A 22208-nucleotide genomic window follows, 5' to 3' on the forward strand; every position below is an offset into this window, starting at 1 on the left:
TGGTTATTTATAAGAGGACTCAAGTGTGAAAACCCAGTAGACTTTTGGCAGTTGAACATGTGAAAAGCATTCAAAAAATGTTTTGTCTATCCTAATCGCAGTTCAGATCGACGGAACACAAATCGTGCAGCCCTATCGTAAAGCTCATCACCCTTTCTCAACCCTTCCTTAGCTCTTGCAAATGCTGCAGCAGCACCCACTGAAGACCTTGATGATGATCTTATTTATCTTGAATGTTGCGAGGATGTGTAAGATGTTTTGTCACTTTTGCTCTGTGTTTTATCTGGTGTGGTGTCTTTCGGATACCTCTCCGCCATAATGCTTGCTTCTTGCTGCTATATGCTTCTGCAAAAAAAAAATTCACTGGACTGCTTTCCTCATGTGTCTATGTGTGTGAACACAATTCATCAGCAAGCCAAACTCCATTCAAATAAAGACTGGAGCCAGGATGTAGTTTTCCAAAAACTCCTTATGTTTACTCCAATTTCAGTTGAATAATATTGAAATTATTAATGAGGCTTTTAGTGACAAATACAAATAATTCCAAATGCTGAGAGAGCTAACAGCTGAGCAATTAATTATACAAAACATCTTAAGGTATTGAAACATTCTTAAAACTAAATAAATTAAGAGACAAGTTCTCAGTTTTATATATTTTGTATTACTTACTCACAGACGATGCTTGCAAAGTAAACAATAAACAAAGTGAAGCAGCAGTAACATGAAACCTAATGGCTGAGGGAGTTGTGCAATAAGAACTAAAATGTCTGCTCTTTTGCACAGTGCAAATTCTTATCAAAATAAAATTCCCATGGGAGGAGCCCAAAACACTTAACTAAACATTATACAAAAATATTTGACTGCAAACTGTTGTGGACTATTCAGAATAAAATATTCCAGAAAGCCATATATAATATATTTTATGATTGTATCAATGTCAATTTTTTTAAAAATACAATTAAAAAGTGTCACTTCTGTGGTGTAGTCTAAAAATTAATAATTATCTTGAAATAGAGCATATCATATGTTAACTATTTCACCCCAACACCCATCAACCAAACAACCAAAAATGTGGTATAATTTTAATGTATTAAACCAAAAGGGTTCTCACTGAGATTCCATCTGCTCTCAGGTTCTTTTGTTCCACGATCAGACGTATGGGATACACTATGAGTACACTGTTGCCCTGAACCAGTCCCAAAAGAACAGCAGCGAGATTGTTAAAGAACCAGAACACATGTTTCTGTGGACTCACAGCAGCTGGGAGGACTGCAGTGTGCGATGTGGCGGAGGTCAGTGTCACCACACATTAACCACAATCCCTCTGGGTTCTCACTCACATCACTGAGTATTTGTTCCTTTTATTCCTTACATTTATATAGCGCTTTTCTACTCACTCAAAGCACTTTGCATCGTAGCAGGGGAAACTTCTCCACCACCACCAGTGTGCAGCATCCACCTGGATGATGCAACGGCAGCCATAGTATGCCAGAACACCCACCAGCTATTGGTGAAGAGGATAGTACAGCAATGTAGCCAATTTATATGTATAGGGGATTATTAGGAAGCCATGGTGGATAAAGGCCAATGGGCAAAGTTGGCCAGGACACCAGAGTTACACCCCTACTCATTACAAGAAGTGCCTTGATATTTTTATTGACCACAGAGAGTCAGGACCTCAACTTAACATCTTATCCTGAGATGGTGGCTTTTTACAGTATAGTGTCCCAGTCACTATACTGGGGCATGAGGACCCACACAGAATACAGGGTAAGCACCCTCTGCTGGCCTCCCTAATACCTCTTCCAGCAGCAACCTTAGCTTTCCCCAGGATGTCTCCCATCCAGAAATTAGACAGGTTTACCCCATTGTACAGCAGATGCCCAGCGATTTATCGTGAAACGGCACCCTGCTAAACACTGTGATCTCATGCAAGGACAATGAGCCTAACTTACCTTAGAAATCCTATATCCAATATCAGAATCAATGGGTGCTTCCAAAAGCTGGAAAATGTTGCTTTCAAAGTCTGTATATAGAGTTAGGATGAAAATAAGGTGCATTTCGAACTGTTCTGAGACCAGTGCAATCGGACAATGCACTGGAGGTTAAGTCATTCACTAATTAGGGAGTATCCTATAGCTTTCCTATGTAGCCAAGTATATTCACTCCAAACTTGTGATCAAAAGTTCAGTTTCAGGCTGCAGATTATGTTTGCACCACTCAACGTGATGGCAGACATCGGATAATGGTAATTAGTGCTTAGATTCAGAATTGATAATGCTAAATTTAATTTAAGCATGGTTGACAGTGATTGGATGATGCTGGCCATTATTTGAATCAGTATTAATTATGCTAAGTTCTGGGCTGCGTTTCCTAAATAGATCGTAGAAACCATTGGCGCCAATGCTTTCTATGATCAACTTAAGCTTACAATGCTTTTGAGAAACGCAGCCCTGATTAGTAAAATGCTTCAGCACTGGCTATCACTTGTTTGTTTGACAGTGCAAAGAGAGAGCATTAATAATTTGTTGTCAAAGCAGAAAAAACATTGTAACATAAAAGTAAAATCAAGTAAAATAATTTTTATTTGTATATATTTTTTGTGCTTTTCCCAAAACACATTGTTCCAAATCAGCGTTACAGAAAATCAGCTGTCTGTCTGTAATGTCTTAAAAACATGAATAACCAATACTCCTATAAACATATTAAACAATTTGATTAAAAAAAAGCTGATTTTCTATAGCTTGGTATTATTTAAAATTTAAATCATTAGTCTGTTATTAAGTATTATACAACAGTTAGTTCCGATCCTCAAATCTGACTGAATGAGAGGTGTTCAAAGAGTCCTGATAAAGGAGTCATAATAGCACCTATCACAGCTGAGAGTCGCGACAGAGTTATCGCACACACTCAGGGTGCTTTCCAGATACCCGAGAGAAGTTGGGAGAAGATTCAAACTTTCAACATGGTGGAGGAGAGTAAGGTTTCTGTAGTGAATGAGTATTGTGAACCGGCAACCGTATAAAGTGCCAGTACAGTGACTTGCTCCCATAAAATAATCAGGGACACACACACACACTCAAATAACTTGTTAGAATCAGCCCAAGCCTTTGTTACTAGTTATAAAGTGAAGCTTTTGAATTAGTAACATAGACTTGGCCACATCTTATGAACTATCAGGTTCTGATCCGTGGCTTAAGAAAGTAGTTCCACACACAAGTGCCTTTTGTGGGGACAGTCCTTAGGTTTTCCTTGGTTATTTATTTACTTTTCTGTTGAGCTCTTCTATAAAAACTATCACAATTGCAATCATGCTGTTTTGTCCATATATCAGCACGGCTGAATATATGAACCTATGGCCGAATCACAGCAGTGCTGAATTATGGCCATAACAGCACTCTTGCTCGAGTGATACTGCTTTAATTATAAGCTTATCAGAAGTTTGTAATTCTTCTGAAGTTCTCATTAATTCAGTTGAAACACCTGTTGATTTTTGTTTGGGAATATGGAGCTCAAGATGAAATGTTGGCAGAAAGCAAGCAGGCAGAGGTGTGCTGTCCAGCTGTGCTTGTGACACTGCATGTCTGTGATGGTCAGCACAGCTATGTGATTACAGTTTTCTAGTTAGAGCCCTAAAACTAATAATTACTGGTATGAGAGGAAAAAGGGAGATTTCAGAGAAACGCTTTCAACACTTAGGCCTGTCACTGTGATTTAATATTGCTTGATTATGTAATAATGAAATAACTGTGATCATTGCACTTTAAAATTCAATTCCATATTGCCATTCAATTAATTCAATTCAGTTATTGCCTTGCCTTGCCTTGAATATTGTTATGAAATATGCATGTAATATCTCTCTTTATGGTGCAGTAATACATTATGAAATGAACTCAGACCATCTAAGAGTGTCAGGGAATGACAGAAAGACCCAAGGATGCAGTGAATAATCAGTTCAGTTTATTGACAAACACACAGGGCAGAACAGAATGAATTCACATGAGGATGGCGAGATGGGAAACAAATGTGTCAATGTGGAGATAATGATGACAATGTCGATCAATGCGGGCAGGAGCGATGGCTGCTGGAACCAGGTAATTAATCCACAGGTAAACACAGTTCAGATAATAATCCACAAGTGAACATCCACAGGGCAGAGGTCCACACACCGGTATCTGCGGTGGGAACACACCAGGCAGAGGAAAACACAGGTAGAAACAACGTGGGCAGGAGCAATAGCGGCTGGAACCAGGTAAGTAATCCACAGGTAAGCACAGTTCAGTTAATAATCCACAAGGTAAAATCCACAGGGCAGAGGTCCACACACCATTTCCATCTGCGGTGGAACACAATGGGCAGAGGAAACACAGGTAGAAACAAACTTACAGGATAAACAGGCTGGCCAGACCGCGACATGAAACAAACGAACAATCTGGCACTGAGTCCGGAAATCACAAGTGTATAAATAGGCAAGGCAAATGAGCATCAGCTGGTGATAATTAACTTGTGAGCGGCGCGAATGAGCGTTTCCAAGGAAACGCTAATCACCCTGCTCATGCGTGGGAAACACCAGGAAATACATAAACATGCAGACACGCAGGGAAACACCAGACAGACTCACCAGAACCATGACAGTCAATGACAGCGGAATCCAGGATGTCGCGGTCCGGAACCCAGATTCTTTCCTCTGAACCGTAACCCTTCCAGTCTACCAGATACTGATAACTCTGCTCCTCTGCCTCACATCCAAAAGACACGTAACTGAGTAGGCTGGAGCCTCCTTGATCAGGCGAGGAGGTGGAGGGACAGGGGCATCGGGGAACGGACAACGGGTTTGATTTTGTATACGTGGAACACAGAGTGGATACGTTTCAAAAGGGGGGGGGGTAATTTGAGTCAAGTCGAACCGCCACCAGACTAAGCACCTTAAAGATGGGAAATTGTTCAACAAATTAGATAATTTATAGATAAAATAGATAAGATAGACATCCCCTCTGACCACACATGTAAACTGGGGGCTTAGAACGGTGACGGTCCACCGAAACTTTGTTCCGAACACCAGTCCTAAGGCTTCTCTGGTGACCCTCCAGGTGCGACGACATCTCTGGAGGAAGCTTGCACAGACGGAACAACAGCGTCGGGTCTTGAGGGGACTGGTAGCAGCTGAAGGAGCCCCACAGGAGGCTGACTGGAAGACTTGCAGCAGGCACAAACCGAACAGGCCGAAACAAACTCACGGACATCCTGTGCAAGCGAAGGCCACCAGAACCGCTGCTTAACTAACGCCTGGGTTCGAGCAGCTCCCGGGTGGCAGGCAAGATCCAAGGAATGACCCCAGCATAGGACGTGCGTTCAGACCGATTCAGGAACAAATAGGTTTGCTGGACACCCCATGGGAATGTTGATGTTACGTAAAGCTGAGCGGACTTTAGCCTCTACCTCTCAAGACACCGCTACAACCATCACGGAGGATGGGAGAATGGTATCTGGAGAGGACAAAGATGAGGCTTCAAAAGAGCATGAAAGTGTGTCGGGCTTACCATTCTTCGAACCGGGACAATAAGAGATCGTAAAATTGAGCCTTCCAAAGAATAGTGCCCAACGAGGCTGCCTGGAATTTAGTCGGAACCCCCAACCCCTCCAACGCCAACCTGACAGCCAGTAACTCATGATTACCAGTGTCGTAATTTCGTTCTGCTGGAGAAAGGTGATGAGTTAAGTAAACGCAGGGGTGCAACCTCCTGTCTGAGGGAGACTTCTGGGACAAAATACCCCCAACTCCAATGCATCAACCTCCACCACAATCTGGCGAGATGGATCAGGATTAATCAAAATGGGGGCTGAAACAAAGAAGCAGTTAAGTTTTAGAAACGTAGCCTGAGCCTGCATGGACCAAACCTCCTGGTGTAGGTAAGGCTCGTCAGAGGTACAGCTATCTGGCTGAATTTCCAAATTAACCGGCGATAGAAATTGGCGAACCCCAAAAACCACTGGACCGCCTTGCAGGAGTCTGGGGTCAGCCAATCCACCAAGGCCTTGACCTTATCGGGGTCCATTCAGGTACTGTCAGGTGAGAGGATTGTAGTGAGAATCACCCTGGTACCAATTGAAATGAACTGGGCCTCACACATGACACCAAAATATGTGGTGATTTTTGATCACACTTCACTTAAAGTGTATGTGTGTGTGTGTGTGTGTGTGTGTGTGTGTGTGTAATTAATATCAGACGGCCCCTCCCTCCATCCTCAGGGCACCAGCTAAGGATTTTCACCTTAACAGTAAAAGAAATATGTATATTGGAGTCGGTCATCTGATTAATCTGAAGAATTCGTAAAATTCGGCCTAAACTTTAGAGCTCTTCTGTATCATCAACACAAGGAACACACAGTTGTAATAAAATGAGTTTTATTTACAAAAAGATAAACAAGAATAACTAACAAAAACCACAAAATGGTACTAATATGTTAAAGAATTATATAAATGAATAGATAAATAATAGTGCATAGGATGGAAAGATGCAAGCGGTTGAATTGGATGTAGCAATGGCAAAGTACGACTATTATCTTATGGAAAGATAAATGGCTGTTTCTCTGTTAATTAATAAGGTGAAAACCTTATTTCTATTTAAACAAATAACTCTAATATTTGCTAGACATTTGATACACACATTATGTAATCCAAACATTAGAAAATCATAAACTGATTGTAAGCACATGCCATGGTCTCACGAAAGAGGTTTAGTAGTGATATTTACATCCTTGATCGATCGATGAGTTCATTGAAGACGACGTCTTCTACTGGTGCTCAGGGCCATGTTACAGTGGGGAAGGAGCTGGATTCTGATCCAACAGCCTTGAACATGAAGGAGCTGAGGAATGCTGATCTCCCGCTAGCACCAAGAGGGTTTTGCAATCTGGAACACGCAGATATACAGCCCTTATGTCTGTGCAAGATTCATCATCTGTAACACGCAGATGCACGAACCTTGAAGAGAGGGTTTGCTCGTCAGAGCTAAACATTGTCGCTGTAGTTATCTCCCTGGTATAGGGATTCTGAACTTGCCATTGCAATAGTCTCTTGTAGTGAGACTCAGTACTTGGTCAATCTTCTTCTGTCTTTCGGATGGACACTAAGAACATTGGGTGATCTGTTATCCTCTCTCTCTCTCTCTCTCTCTGTGAAGCAGAGACTTAGCACGTTGGATGGTTTGTATTACTTTTTGTTTGTATTACGTTGATTATTATTTTGTTATTGCCTCTCTCTCTCTTAGAGTGAGACCAGAACAGAGGTGTTTTAGAAGTGTATCCTGTTAATGACCCTCTGGACAGGGACTAAGGACATTGATTATTATTCTGTTCCCAAACTCAAATAGCCGGGAACTCAGAACAAAGGTGTGGCTCTTGTAAGGATGCTTTATACCTTCTTGATGAGGAGATTTCAGTTTGGGGCTTCTTGTTTCAGGGTTATGATCAGCTGCTGAGATCAAAAGGGGGTCCACACAGTGTGGCTCACCCTCCCTTCTCTCTGTCTTTAGGATGGGGTGTTTGAGAGGTTGCTAAGGAACCACTCATTGACCAATGAGAAGATTTTTCAATGTGTTGTAAGGTCCAGGCCTTACTTACCGAAGTACCTGGTAGTTGTCTAAGCAGCTTATCTGACGGCTGTGCTTGGCATTTGTTTGTGTTGGTCCTGCCACGATCCAATCAAAATGGAGCCACTCTTGTTTTCTTTGACAGTTACAGAGGGGCTCTGCCATAAACTGGGTCCTGGAATGTCATCTGGTCTGACTGTTCACCACAGGATCAACCCCAGGAACGAAACTGAATGAGCATAGAACTCGCACTTCTCCACCTTTACGAACAGTCGATTCTCTAACAGCTGCTGAAGCACTTGCCTGACGTGCTAGACATGGTCATTGATGTTACGTGAGAATATCAAAATATCATCTAAACAGACGAACACAAATTTTCTGACCATGTCCCGGAGCATGTCATTGACGAGTACTTGGAAGATGGCCGGGGCGTTGGACAGACCAAAGGGCATGACCAAATACTTGAAGTGCCCAGTGGGTGTGTTGAAGGCTGTCTTCCATTCATCCCCCTCTCTTATCCGGACCAGGTGGTAAGCATTGTGCAGGTCCAACTTCATGAAGAAGGTGGCCCTGCATGAGTTCGAAAGCCGAAGACATCAACGGCAAAGGATAAAGGTTCATTACTGTGATGTCATTCAGTCCCCGATAATCTATGCAGGGTCTTAAGGAGCAATCCTTCTTCCCCACGAAAAAGAACCCCATCCCCGCCAGAGAAGAGGATAGATACCTGCTGTCAGAGAATCACTGATGTACTTCTCCATGACCTCCCTATCAGGCACCTAGAGCGAACAGAGACTGCCTCGAGGTGGAGAAGTGCCAGAAAGCAGGTCTATCACACAGTCGTATGGGTGATGTGGAGGCAGAGAAGCAGCCCGGGACTTGCTTAACACACCCTCAGGTCGTGGTAAACTTTGGGTACTCAGGTGAGGTCTGCTGGCTCCTCCTGTGACATGGAACAAGACAAGACAGAGGAGAGAGCAGAGATAAGACATTGTGACAAACAGTAAGGACTCCAAGACATAACATTATTCTCTGACCAATTCAAATGTGGATTGTGGGTTACCAACCACGGATGCCTGAGCACTACAGGAGCCGAAGGTGACCTGATGACCAGAAACCTGATCTCTTCCACGTGATTCCTTGAGATGGTGAGGATGAGGGGAGCGGTGGTGTGTGTGATCGTGGTGAGAGATGTTCAACAGAGGGTGTTGGCAGGGATGGGTTCTCTGAGAGGAGTGAGAGGAATAGACCATTTGGATACCATTAAGAATCCAGAATGTTACCTTCAGCTCCAGAGTTGATAAGGGCAGACAAGAATGGACTTATCTGTTAAACTGCAGTCAAGCAGGGAGTAAGGTCTTACATCTGGAGGATTTCACCAAGGATGTTCCACTCACCAGAAACCCCTCATCTACTGGTGAGCATGGTCTTTTAACGGACAGGAGTTTAGTCTATGACCAGGTTGACCGCAGTTCAGACAGAGGCCATTTACGAGTTATTTTTGGCATTCTTGGATGGATAGTCGAGCTAACCCAACCTGCATGGGCTCTTCAGCTGACACGGGTTTGGGTAGACTGGACAGAGAACGTGCCCGGGCTGACAAAACAGGAACCTCTCTGAAAGAGTTTGCCTTGCGATGCCGACGTCTCAAAGCAAGTTGGTTGTTCACCCAAATTGTAAAATCCACCAACCCGTCAAGGCTCTTGGGGAGATCATGAGAGTAAATCTCGTCCTTCCAGAATTAGAGAGCCCATTCAGGAACCGATACCACTGTGCCTGCTCGTTCCAACCACACGGGGCTGCCAGAGTATGGAATTCGATAGAATAATCGGACACAGACAGGTTCCCTTGACATAGTTTTGACAGCTCTCTGGCTGCTTCCGGACCGGTGGCAGCTCGATCAAATATCTTACAAAGTTCCTCAGAGAAGGTGTGGAAGGACAAGCACTGGTGTTGATTGTCCCAGACCACCATTCCCCATTCGTGAGCCTGCCCCAAGAGGAGAGACACCACAAAAGCTACTTTGGCCTCCTCATTGGGAAATGAGGATGGGTGGAGAGCAAATGCCAGTGAACATTGAGATAAAAAGGATCGGCAGGATTTAGGCTCACTGGAATATGGTGCCAGAGGGTTTAGATGGGGCTTGTGAAACCTGGATGGAGTAATGGCTGCTGGAGGAACGGGTGCAGGAGGAATGATGCAGATGGTATCCGTATTGGTAGGACCGGTGCTGGGAATGATGCGCAGATGTTGTAGTAGCGATGTTATCTCACCTATGCGTTCCGCCATCTCTTTTAGAGCGTGAACCCTCTGGTTTAGATGACTCTGTTGACATTCGAGGATCGCCCCCTGCTGAATGACTGCCTCATGCAGTGAGATATTCTCTGCTGGGTCCATCTTTGGCCAGATTGTTCTGTCAGGGAACAACAGAAAGACTCAAGGATGCAGTGAATAATCAGTTCAGTTTATTTATTTATTTGTATTTTTTTATCCCCTTTTCTCCCAATTTGGAATGCCCAATTCCCACTACTTAGTAGGTCCTCGTGGTAGCGCGGTTACTCACCTCAATACAGGTGGAGGAGGACAATTCTCAGTTGCATCCACTTCTGAGACAGTCAATCCACACATCTTATCACATGGCTCTTGTGCATGACACCGCAGAGACTCCCAGCATGTGGAGGTTCATGCTACTCTCCGCGATCCACATACAACTTACCACGCACCTCATCGAGAGTGAGAACAACTAATTGCAACCATGAGAAAGTTACCCCATGTGACTCTACTCTCCCTAGCAACCGGGCCAATTTAGTTGCTTAGGAGACCTGGCTGGAGTCACTCAGCACACCCTGGATTCAAACTCACGACTCCAGGGGTGGCATCAATACCCTCTGAGCTACCCAGGCCCCCTCAATCAGAATAAATCCACATGAGGATGGAGAGATGGGAAACAAACAGTCAATGTGGTGATAATGATGACGATGCCGATCCACACGGGCAGGAGTGATGGCTGCTGGAACCAGGTATGTAATACACAGGTAAACACAGTTCAGATAATAATCCACAAGTGAAGATACACAGGGCAGAGGTCCACACACTGGTATCTGCAGTGGGAACACACTGGGTAGAGGAAACACAGGTAGAAACAAACTTACAGGATAAACAGGCTGGCAAGACTGTGACACGAAACAAACAAATAATCTGGCACTGAGTACGGGAAACACAAGTGTATAAATAGGCAAGGCAAACAAGTGTCAGCTGGCGATCTGAATGGTGCAGATCACAAATGAGCATTTCCATGGAAATGCTAATCACACCACTTACACGTCAAAGGAAATACATAAACCAGGAAATACATAAACACGTAAACACACAGGAAAACACAAGACTCACCAGAACCATGACAAAGAGAGCCTCATAGCAGTCTTAAAGCAAACCACATTTAGAGCACCTCTTGAAAAATATGTGAAATATAAATGTGTTATATTTTGTTAGATATATATACTGTATGTTGCAGTCAGAAATTAACAGACACTTAGGTTGAAGTCATTAAAACTCATTTTTTAACCACTCCACATATTTAATATTAGCAAACTATAGATTTGGCAAGTCGTTTAGGACATCTACTTTGTGCATGTAATAATTTTTACAACAGTTTACAAGTTTACATACACTAAGTTAACTGTGCCTTTAAGGAGCTTGGAAAATTCCACAAAATTATGTCAAGCCTTTAGACAATTAGCCAATTTGCTTCTGATAGGAGGTGTACTGAATTGGAAGTGGACCTGTGGATGTATTTTAAGGCCTACCTTCAAACTCAGTGCCTCTTTGCTTGACATCATGGGGAAATCAAAATAAATCAGCCAAGACCTCAGAAAAAATTGTGGACCTCCACAAGTCTGGTTCATCGTTGGGAGCAACTTCCAAATGCCTGGAGGTACTGCATTCCTCGGTACAAACAATACTACGCAAGTATAAACACCATGGGACCATGCAGCCATCATATCACTCAGGAAGGAGATGCATTTTGTCTCCTAGAAATTAATGTAGTTTGGTGCGAAAAGTGCAAATCAATCCCAGAACAACAGCAAAGGACCTTATGAAGATGCTGGAGAAAACATGTAGACAAGTATCTATATCCGCAGTAAAACGAGTCCTATATCGACATAAAGACTGAAAGACTGCTCAGCAAAGAAGAAACCACTGCTCCAAAACCGCCATAAAAAAGCCAGACTACAGTTTGCAAGTGCACATGGGGACAAAGATCTTACTTTTTGGAGAAATGTCCTCTGGTCTAATGAAACAAAAATTGAGCTGTTTGGCCATAATGACTATTGCTATGTTTGGAGGAAAAAGAGTGAGGCTTGCAAGCCGAAGAACACCATCCCAACCGTGAAGCATAGGGGTGGCAGCATCATGTTGTGGGGGTGCTTTGCTGCAGGAGGGACTGGTGCACTTCACAAAATAGATGGCATCATGAGGAAGGAAAATTATGTGGATATATTGAAGCAACATCTCAAGACATCTGCCAGGAAGTTAAAGCTTGGTCGCAATTGGGTCTTCCAAATGGACAATGACCCCAAGCATACCTCCAAAGTTGTGGCAAAATGGCTTAAGGAAAACAAAGTCAAGGTATTAGAGTGGCCATCACAAAGCCCTGAACTCAATCTGATCAAAATTTGTGGGCAGAAATGAAAAAGCATGTGTGAGCAAGGAGGTCTACAGACCTGACTCAGTTACACCAGTTTTGTCTGGAGGAATGGGCCAAAATCTTAGCAGCTTATTGTGAGAAGCTTGTGGAAGGCTACCCAAAAAGTTTGACCCAAGTTAAACAATTTAAAGGCAATGCTACCAAATACTAACAAATTGTATGTAAACTTCTGACCCACTGGGAATGTGATGAAAAAATAAAAGCTGAATTAAATTAAAGGAATATTATGGGTTCAATACAAGTTAATTTCAATCGACTGCATTTGGCATATATGTTGATTACCACAAAAATTAATTTCTTTGAAAATAAAAAGTTTTATTTTATTAAAAAAAGCAAAAATCAAGGTTACAGTGAGACTTACAATGAAAGTAAATGGGGCCAATTAATCACTTAATTTATCAAAAATATAGCCACAAGATGTTAACAAAATGTGTTAACATGATTTTAGTGTGATAAAGTCGCTTACTAACCTTTTCTGTGTAAAGTTATATCCAATTTTACAACTTTGTTGTCATTAAGATAAGGCGGGACGAGAAAAAAAAAAATTGTGGTAAACAACATTATGTTAAAAATGCTGTTGATTGAGCTTAACTTTTATTGAACCCAGAACATTCCTTTAAATGAGAGAATTGAATCGAAGGTGTGTTTGTGGGTGTATTAACTCCCATATGTACACACTCAATACACTTGAGGTGTTAATCCTGACCCCCAGATTCATCTGATTGTTCCATTGTTTTAAAATATGGATGCATTACAAACCTGACACAGCGTCTTCAAAATGTGGTGCCCATGGTGCAAGACACTGAAAATAGAGCAAGATGTGGCGCAAAGGCCAAAGACATCTGTGTTGTGCTTGTGTATGTAGACAAACAATTAAAAATCAGCTCAGACACCTTTATATTTTTGACACAAGCTCAAAGAAATTCTTGCCTTTTTTAAAAAGATTTGTGCTGTCTGTTTTTGAAAAGTTGAAAATACATCTGTGAAATAGTGTTTGTTTTATGGTCAGCCTAATTACTTCAAGCATTAATATGAAAGCAATGTAGTTATAGCTGGATTTGCTAAATTTGTTCTCTAATACATACCTTGAGGACTCACTCATGAACAAACTGTTGATAATGACTGCAATTTAAATAGTAATTTTTGTGAGAAAATGTATAATCTAAATCTTTCATAATAAAGTTGATGTAGGTTTTCTGTATTTTGTAAGAATCAATCTTTGTTCCACAATCTATTACATAAAATGAATAAGAAATATTCATTATTCCACACAGTTTCTAGGTCACTAAACAAATAAGCAAATTTGGCACAGCCATTAACAAGGAAAATTAAAAATGGCATGTCATGTCAAAAAGGTTGCCGACCCCTGGTGTAGTGTTTCAAACTGGTCACTTATGAGGTTCCATTTCACTTCGGATGCTGGCTTAGAAGGCAGCTGTCTATATACACAGCAAGGCTTTAGAATTGAGCCAATGTCTATTAATATTCTGATTAATATCAATGTAAAACTTGTAAAACACAGTGTAACTATAAAAACCATTAAAAAAAAAGCCATAAAAACCACAAAAAGACAAGCTAATCTTCTCGCCAACAATGCTTGGCAATGAATTGTCTCAGCTGAAAGTGTTCAGTGAGTGTTTTTTAAAAAAGAGGTCAATTTACAATACCATTTGACAAAGTGGAGACACTGAGGGCACTCTACTGTTCTCGGGTAAAAATATGTTGCCCTAGAAACCGTTGTTAAGGGCTGTGTAAAAACATTCTCCTGTGGTGGATTGTTCAAAGTGAGACCCACTAAGTTTTTCAAGTAATTTTTTTGTAACTGTAAGCAAAAATGTCACATGAAGCAAGAAAATCACTTGCCAATGATGAAAATAGAAATCAAACAAACATAAAAATGTCCTTTTGCACATCACTTGGTCACTGTTAGTTAAGACAGAACCTCAGATTAACATGGAAGAGATGTGATTTATCACCTGACACTTTATTGTGTGGCATCTGGATCTCATGACTGTAGATCTGAGAGTTTGGGTGGAGAAGGATCACTGATTGGTGATTTACAATTGATAGGAACTAGTGTAATATACCCAGCAACAGTCCTTGAAAAGTACAGTCTCTCTAGCTCTGTTCCAAAACCTAGTGTGCTTCCTTTCTGTCTACTGGCTACAAAGGCATCATCCTAACTGCCGTGGAAACTCGTAAGTAATGCATTGTAAAACAAATACAAAAAAATAAATAAAAATAAATCCTGTTAAATTTACGGTAAAAAACTGGCAGCTGTGGTTGCCAGAAATTCACCATAAAAAATACAGTAACCATGTTTCAGGCTTTACGGGATGTAATTTTGATTCCTGTATATTTTACAGTGCAGTACCATTGTTTATATTATTTATATTATTATTAGATTAATAAATAATAAACTTGATATATTAACCGTCTGAAACTGTAAAAATCTGCTTTTCACTTTATAATGTATTGTTAATCAGCATAATAATTAAAAAAGGGCACATGATGACATGAAGTTCATCAATAGAGACACTTCCAGGAGCAATGACCAATAAACATGTAGAGACAGTGCTCAGTGTCATTCACACAAACACCATCAGGGTAACACGAAATTAAAATTATGCAATAAACATTAACTAAACTACATCAAATATAACGCAGAACACACTAATGTACATAACTGATATTAAAAATAAGAAGAAAAATAACTATTCCCATAAAATACAATTAAATGAACTGGGTCACGCAGGGAATTCAGGGAACGCCCGATTATTGTTTTTTACCGTAATTTTAACAATAATTTACTGCAAAAAGTACATGTACTCTCTTGTTAAACATAATATAAATTGTTACTGTTAATTATACAGAAAATCATACTATTTACATTTAAAAATATATATATTTTTACAAAATTTTAGCATACCAAAAGTATGTATTGTCTTTTTAAATATATTTAAAAATGTTACCGTATATTTTAATGTAACTGTCCATTAACCAATTAAAAATGTTTTACTGTAGCATTTTTACAGTCTTTTACCGTTAAAATTACAAAAAATTTTTACAGTGTGCATCAACTCTGTGCTGCACATGCACCTCTCAAAACAGCCCTCAACTCAGTTGATTCCACTGTAGATGTTGTTCAGCTAACTATGCAAAAAATACATAACATACAAATTATGCATAAATTAGTCCATGATGCCTTTTTAGATCAACCTGTGCATCGGGCATGCATAAATTATGCCTTAAAAGGCTGTTTTTGTAGGCAGCTCACTAGGTTTTGGAACACAGCTTCTGTCTCTCTCACTTACCCAAACCTTCACTGTAAACGATTAATCTCTCCCTTTAGACCGCACATGTCTTTCATTGGCAAATTTAGAACAACACAAAATTAATGACTTGGGTAATCCTGCAGTCTGGCATTAAGCCACCATCTTAAGCAAGAACAGCATTATGAACTTATAGCAAATTAAAGGTCCCAAGCAAATTCAGTGCTGAGCACAAGGGTCAGTGCTTCCCCCATTGCTAATTTCGTCATGACACCAGTTGACCTCTAAAAATAACCTTTGTGAGTTTTGTGTTGTTTTCTCTAATTAGAAACGTATTATTTTGCAATGACCATAAATCAGACATGGCTAGCTAGGAGGTGAAAGTGGACCAGACAGGATTAGATCTTTGGCAAGGCTTGTAGCGGGACGTGCTCACACACTGCGAAATGCACAGAAGGGGCGCAAAACCATTCTTTTACAAATCTAAAAGTGTCCTTTTGGTCATCAAGAGAAAGGGAAGACATTTTAATAATTAAATTAAAGTAGTTAAATAAAACAAAATTGAAATCTCGTAATAATCTCACAATAACAGTAATAATGTGTTATTATGAGATTTCTTTGTAAATCACAGACATATTAAAGAAAATTAAGCGGAGGTGCCTGTAACAGCACTCGGGGGCTGCAAAAAAGCAGATCGGGGGTGGATTCCAATCGCAAGTGATCCTCGCTATGCCCTATACTCACTCAGTAGTGCAGAGCCCTTGACGTGGGTACTCTGAAGGAAGCAAGGCATTAATGTTTGAATGTTCTCTTTGCTAACAGTCTTGTGAAAGGGCCCTTCAAGAAAAGATTCATTCTCTCGAGCTTTCGAGTGGCATCCCCTCTCGCAGCAGTGCCCTTCAAGGAAGCAAAAATGCAGTTTGGGATTTGCCCTGGAACATCAAAGCGCCATTACCTCAGATGAGTTCCAGGTCAGATATAAAGTCCACTCCATGTATTATGTTGTAAGTTCATCAAAAGAATAATGGTACATGTCCACTGGCGTGGAAGAAATCCGCTCACTATCGCTCGCAACGCTACAACGCTCCCACTTTGGGGTGTGGTACAGCAAGTTTGTATTGTCTACAGATGTCTTCTCAGTGGGATACTATACATACTACTCTTACTGCTTCTACCATATCGATCAATGGCAAAAATAGTAAGAGTGGTATACAGCTTCAAACTTAACCTGTTATGCTTTCAATACACAGTAAAAATAATAATTGTTCCCTATCTGTCACTCACTCGACATTGTGTCGATGTAGTGAGACTAGGGGTCGCCCTTGGGAGCCCCAAACACCTGATCTTTGAGACAAGGCCAATGGGAATTGGCGAGTGGAATTTGCAGGCCACTCCCCCGGACAAACGGGTATAAAAGGAGCTGGCTCGCAACCACTCATTCAGATTTTTTCTTCGGAGCCGAGCGGTTGTGTTCAGCAAGCTGAATCCTCTGCCATTCCATTCATCTCTAAAAAACTGTTGGATTTACGGTGCATTACAGCGGCTTCTCCCCCTCTTGCACTGGTGGGGTGCCCCTGGGCGCTTTGACAGTCTAAAAGAGTATATATTCTTGCGATAAAAGAGTATATTTTCCCTACTAAAAGAGTGGCACTGACGGAGAGCGTCTTTTTAAAGATGCCTTTCCGTCTGTGTTTATTTCCTGGTTACGGTCATTACCTCTCCACTTCCGATGGCCACAATCACTGTCTTACATGCTTGGGCGCTGCCCACGTGGAGACAGCGTTCGTGGACGGGTCATGTTCTCACTGCGAGAACATGACCATGGCAACTTTGCGGTCCTTTAACGAAGGAAAGCCACCCCAGGGGCTCCCCGCCTCAGTCCTTCTACCTACGGGTTTGAGGCCACGTCGATTGGCACTGGGGGCGATTTGGGGACACCAATGGGACTCCCCACGGACCTTCCATTCCCCAGTATGCTCTTTTGCCCCGGTCGAGTTCTGGGATGAGACCGCCGGCTCGTCTCAGGACGAGTTCACGATCTCATTCACCGCTCGCGAAGTGGATGAGCTCTTGATCACAGCATTGGAGAGCGGGCTGGTCCAGTCTGATGCCGAGGACTCGACTGGGCTCCCACCTTCGGTTGCAGTCGCCCAGTTGCAGGCCGATGCGGAGCTGGTGGCCATGCTTGCCCAGGTGGCTGCGAAAGTCAGGCTGGAGTGGAACCCTCCACTCCCCCCTGAACCCTCGTGTCTTGACGATTGGTTCCTGAGCTCGGAGCACCATTCACGGCCGCGCCCCGCCCCGGTCCCTTTCTTCCCGGAGGTGCATGAGGATCTCACGAGGTCGTGGCAAGCATCTTTCACTGCCCGGACCCAGCCTCCGAACTCCTCCACTCTCACTACCCTCGATGGTGGGGCTGCCAGGGGGTACTTGGTGTTTCCCCAGGTGGATAAGGCGGTTTTAGTGCACCTGTGCCCGCAAAACGCCACCACCTGGCGGAACTGCCTGAGACTCCCGTCCAGCATCTGTAGGTTTCCGTCATCTCTGGTGACTAAGGCCTACGGTGCCACTGGACAGGCCGCCTCTGCCCTGCACGCCATGGCTCTCCTGCAGATGCACCAAGCCAAGGCGCTAAGAGAACTGTACGAGGGTAGTTCTGACCCGGGATTGATGCAGGAGCTGCGCTCGGTGACCGATCTTGCCCTCCAGGCGACGAAGGTTACAGCGCAGACTCTCAGGCAGGCGATGTCCACCCTGGTGGTCCAGGAGTGCCACCTATGGCTCAACTTGGTCGAGATGAGGGAGACTGACAAGGTATGGTACCTTGACGCCCCCATCTCCCAGGCCGGCCTATTTGGCAACACCATCAAGGACTTTTGCCCAGCAGGTGGTTAAGAAGCAGACGTAAACTATTCAGCATATCCTGCCCCGGCACGGATCAAGATCCCATATATCTGCCCGTCGCCAGGGGCGTCCTCCTGCAGCGACGACACTGGCTCTGCCGCAGCCCAGGCGTAGAGCCACCCGCAGGAAGCAGACGCCCAGAACCTGAGGAAGCCTTCTAGCCGCCCCTGAGATGGGCGACCCATGCATGTGGAGACCTGCTGCAGGCCTAGAGATGGTAAGCAGACCACTCCATCCCCAGGTGGAGGGCCGGGAGGAGAATCCTTTGTTGCCTTTTCTTTGATTCGCTGCATGCCCGAAAGGCTGCGGCACCCAAACGTTCAGAAAAGGAGCAGTTTCCTTATTTACTGGGTCACACACCGGTGTTTACGGCCATCATTATTGTGATCACCGGACACCGCACATTTATGGCAGGCACGACACTGCGGAGGCGGGCCCCCTTCCCCTGTGCGCCCAGCTGCGGCACAACACACCTGCCCAGGCGGTTGTGACGGATTACAACGATGGTTCCTTCCTTCCCCGTCACTGACTGGTCCTATGGTGGGTACCCAGAGCCAGGTAAGTGCTTTGATGTCCCCAGACTCAGCACAGACACAAGTTCGGGGTCCAAGCCCCCTCAACGTGGTGCCTCTGGCTCCGCCACGCCATGAGGCCCCACCCGGCGGTACGTCCGACGTGATTGTCTCCTTGGTCCCCCTCGCCCGGAGATTGGGGGCATGGCTTGCGCTCCCCAACCCGTCGCGATGGCTGACCGGGACCATTCGACTCGGCTATGCAATTCAGTTCACCAGGCACCCACCCGGGTTCAGCGGCATCATTTTACCTCAAGTGCAGGGCAAGAACACCGCTGCCCTGCCTGCGGAGTTTCCATCCTTTCTGTGGAAGGATGCAGTAGGACGCGTACTGCTTGGTTTCTCCTCGGCACAGGCCCTTTCTTCGGTTCGCCTTCGAGGACCGGGCACACCAGTACAAGGTCCTCCCCTTCGGTCGGTCCCTGTTGCCTTACATCTTCATGGAAGTCGCAGAGGCAGCCCTTGCCCCGATTCCCACTGCCCGCTCTGGTATGCCCTGACTGAGGCTTCCCTCGGCACAGATGCACTGGCACACAGCTGGCCCCGGGGGCCGCACTAGTATGCGTTCCCCCCAGTGAGCCTACTTGCATAGATCCTGTGCAAGGTCAGGGAGGACAAGGAGCAGGTCATCCTAGTGGCACCCTACTGGCCCACCCAGACTTGGATCTTGGACCTCACACTCCTTGCGATAGCCCCTCCCTGGCGAATTACCCTGAGGAGGGTTCTCCTTTCTCAGGGTCGGGGCACCATCTGGCACCCATGACCAGACCTGGAATGTTCATGTCTGGCCCTTGGGTGGCCTACTACCCGCGGTGGTAGACACGATCACTCAGGCTAGGGCTCCCTTTATGAGGCGCCTGTTCGCTAAGTGGTGTTCTTCCCGATGCGAAGACCCCCAGAGATGCGCAGTCAGGTCGGTGCTTTCCTTCCTGCAGGAAAGGCTGGTGGGGCGGCTGTCCCCCCACCTTGAGGGTGTACGTGGCCATTATGGTGGTGCACCACAATGCAATTGACGGTAAGTATTTAGGGAAGCATGACCTGATCATTAGGTTCCTTAGAGGCATGAGGAGGTTGAATCCTCCCAGTCCGTGCCTCATTCCCTCATGGGATCACTTCGTGGTCCTGCGGGGAGCCCCGTTTGAGCCCTGGAGTCAGTTGAGCTAAAGGCAGTCTCTTGAAGACTGCCCTCCTGACTGAGCTCATGTCCATCAAGAGGGTAGAAGACCTGCAGGCATTCTCTGTCAGTGACACGTGCCTGGAGTTCAGTCCGGAATACTCTCACATGGTCCTGAGGCCCAGACCGAGCTATATGCCCAAGGTTCCCACGACCCCATTTAGGGATCAGCTGGCAAGTTGTCAACAGGTAAGTTGGTGGGACAACTGGCCAGGTGTACCGCTTGTGTATAGTGCCTTTCCCCTCCTGGAGGGGGAGACTTGCACTTGTTACCCCCCAGCCATGTTCACAAGGTCATGGACCCTGGATGTCCTTCCTCCTTAGCCCTGTGGCAGGCGAGTTCGCGGAGAAACTCGATGCCGGCCCAGTACATATGCTATTAGGCCCTGTACTGGGGTTGGTGCTCCACATGTGCTGGTTGCCTGTTTGTAACCCCGTGTGATGTATCTTCCGTGAGACAGTTTCCCTGTTGGTAAACCCGCATCTTCCTTGGGCAGAGTTTCCCTCTGCCACCGGTCGCCATGTATGTAGAGCTCTGTCCCTTCTGGGTAGGACCTACCATGGGGACTTCTCCACATGCGACACTGCCGACAAGACTCGGTAAGACCATGTGACGTATTTCCACACAATTGCCTCCCCTTCGGGCAGGATGTGGTCTCCGCGGTGTCTTCCCCTTGGGAATGGACACCCCCCCGACGTGGACATTTATGTCCCCCAGGTGAATGATTTCCATTCTTTTTTGGAGGAAAAAAGAAGAGAAGAGGCCACGGCTGGGGCGGCCTGTCCCCATTTTGGGCAGTCGACTTGTCCCCGAGGTGTGGGGGACCGTACGATGCTCATAGGAGTGTTAGGGGATGTTAAGTGACAACCAGGTGCGCTGGCAATGAGGCACGCAATGGTTTGCCCATCTCGCACTGCCAGTCCACGTAACACAGTTCAGCTAGTTGTGGCGTTTCGTATAGGGACCCCTAGTGTCACTACATTGACACAACGTCGAGTGAGTGACAGATAGGGAACGTCCTGGTTACTTTCGTAACCTTCCTTCCCTGATGGAGGGAACAAGACGTTGTGTCCCTCCTGCCACAACTCTGAACTACCCACTGAAATGGCCGGGACTCTGTCTCGGCTCCTCAGCACAAAACCTGAATGAGTGGTTGCGAGCCAGCTCCTTTTATACCCGTATGTCCAGGGGAGTGGCATGCAAATTCCACTCGCCAATTCCCATTGGCCTTTTCTCAAAGAACAGAGGTGTTTGGGGCTCCCAAGGGCGAGCCCCTAGTGTCACTACATCAACACAACTTCTCATTCCCTCCATCAGGGAACGGAGGTTACAAAAGTAACCAGGATGTTTTCAGTACACAGTCAATATAATCATCATATATGTGCGCGATTACAGACAGAAAGATGCTAACTTTATTTCCACATGCCAAAAGTATGTAAACTGTGTTGATTTATTTCAGTTTTTGTTAACCCAGCTACAGTATTGCCACAATTAATGTGTGCAATATTAATTTGAAGTCTGTTAAAAGACTTAGTTCAACAAAAATATGTGATTTAAGCACTCAATCCTTCAGAAAGTCTATCATTATCATCAGGTGTTGAAGCTATCATGACAGATGACACTGCTTTCATCTCACAGTGATTGGCTGGTGCCTGGCGTTTTTTGTTCCTCATTTGCATAAAGCAGAGGCATTTTAACTTTATCAACACCCTTGACCGCCCTCAACGCTTTCTCCGCACAGTTGTTATTCCCACAATGCACCAATGGCGCTCAACTTCCATAGGAATGTATAGAAAATGCTTGCTCACCTTCGCTCAAAACGCACCAGTGGACAGGTACTGTAATACTTGATTGTTACCGCATTTCCGAAATTGCGCACCTGCAGTGTAGACAGACTTATTAATTATAATGGGAACGGTCACTTCGCTTTCAGTGATAGAAATTCTATACGGTTTTTATAAAATGCTGTCATAAACTGAATGAGTT

The 22208-nt window shown here is 44.3% G+C and overlaps 1 protein-coding gene across 3 annotated transcripts in view; it reads left to right on the forward strand.

Annotated features, from left to right (window-relative positions):
- The window catches only part of adamts17 (ADAM metallopeptidase with thrombospondin type 1 motif, 17), a 329457-nt gene that overhangs the window by 201214 nt on the left and 106035 nt on the right, over positions 1 to 22208 (forward strand). For all 3 annotated transcript variants that reach the window (XM_051711565.1, XM_051711576.1, XM_051711587.1), the window contains one exon: positions 1133 to 1292. In XM_051711565.1, coding sequence (XP_051567525.1) covers positions 1133 to 1292 — 160 coding nt within the window. The remainder of the gene's footprint in view (positions 1 to 1132; positions 1293 to 22208) is intronic.

The sequence above is a fragment of the Myxocyprinus asiaticus genome, chromosome 1 (genome assembly GCF_019703515.2).
Source record: "Myxocyprinus asiaticus isolate MX2 ecotype Aquarium Trade chromosome 1, UBuf_Myxa_2, whole genome shotgun sequence".
NCBI lineage: Eukaryota > Metazoa > Chordata > Actinopteri > Cypriniformes > Catostomidae > Myxocyprinus > Myxocyprinus asiaticus.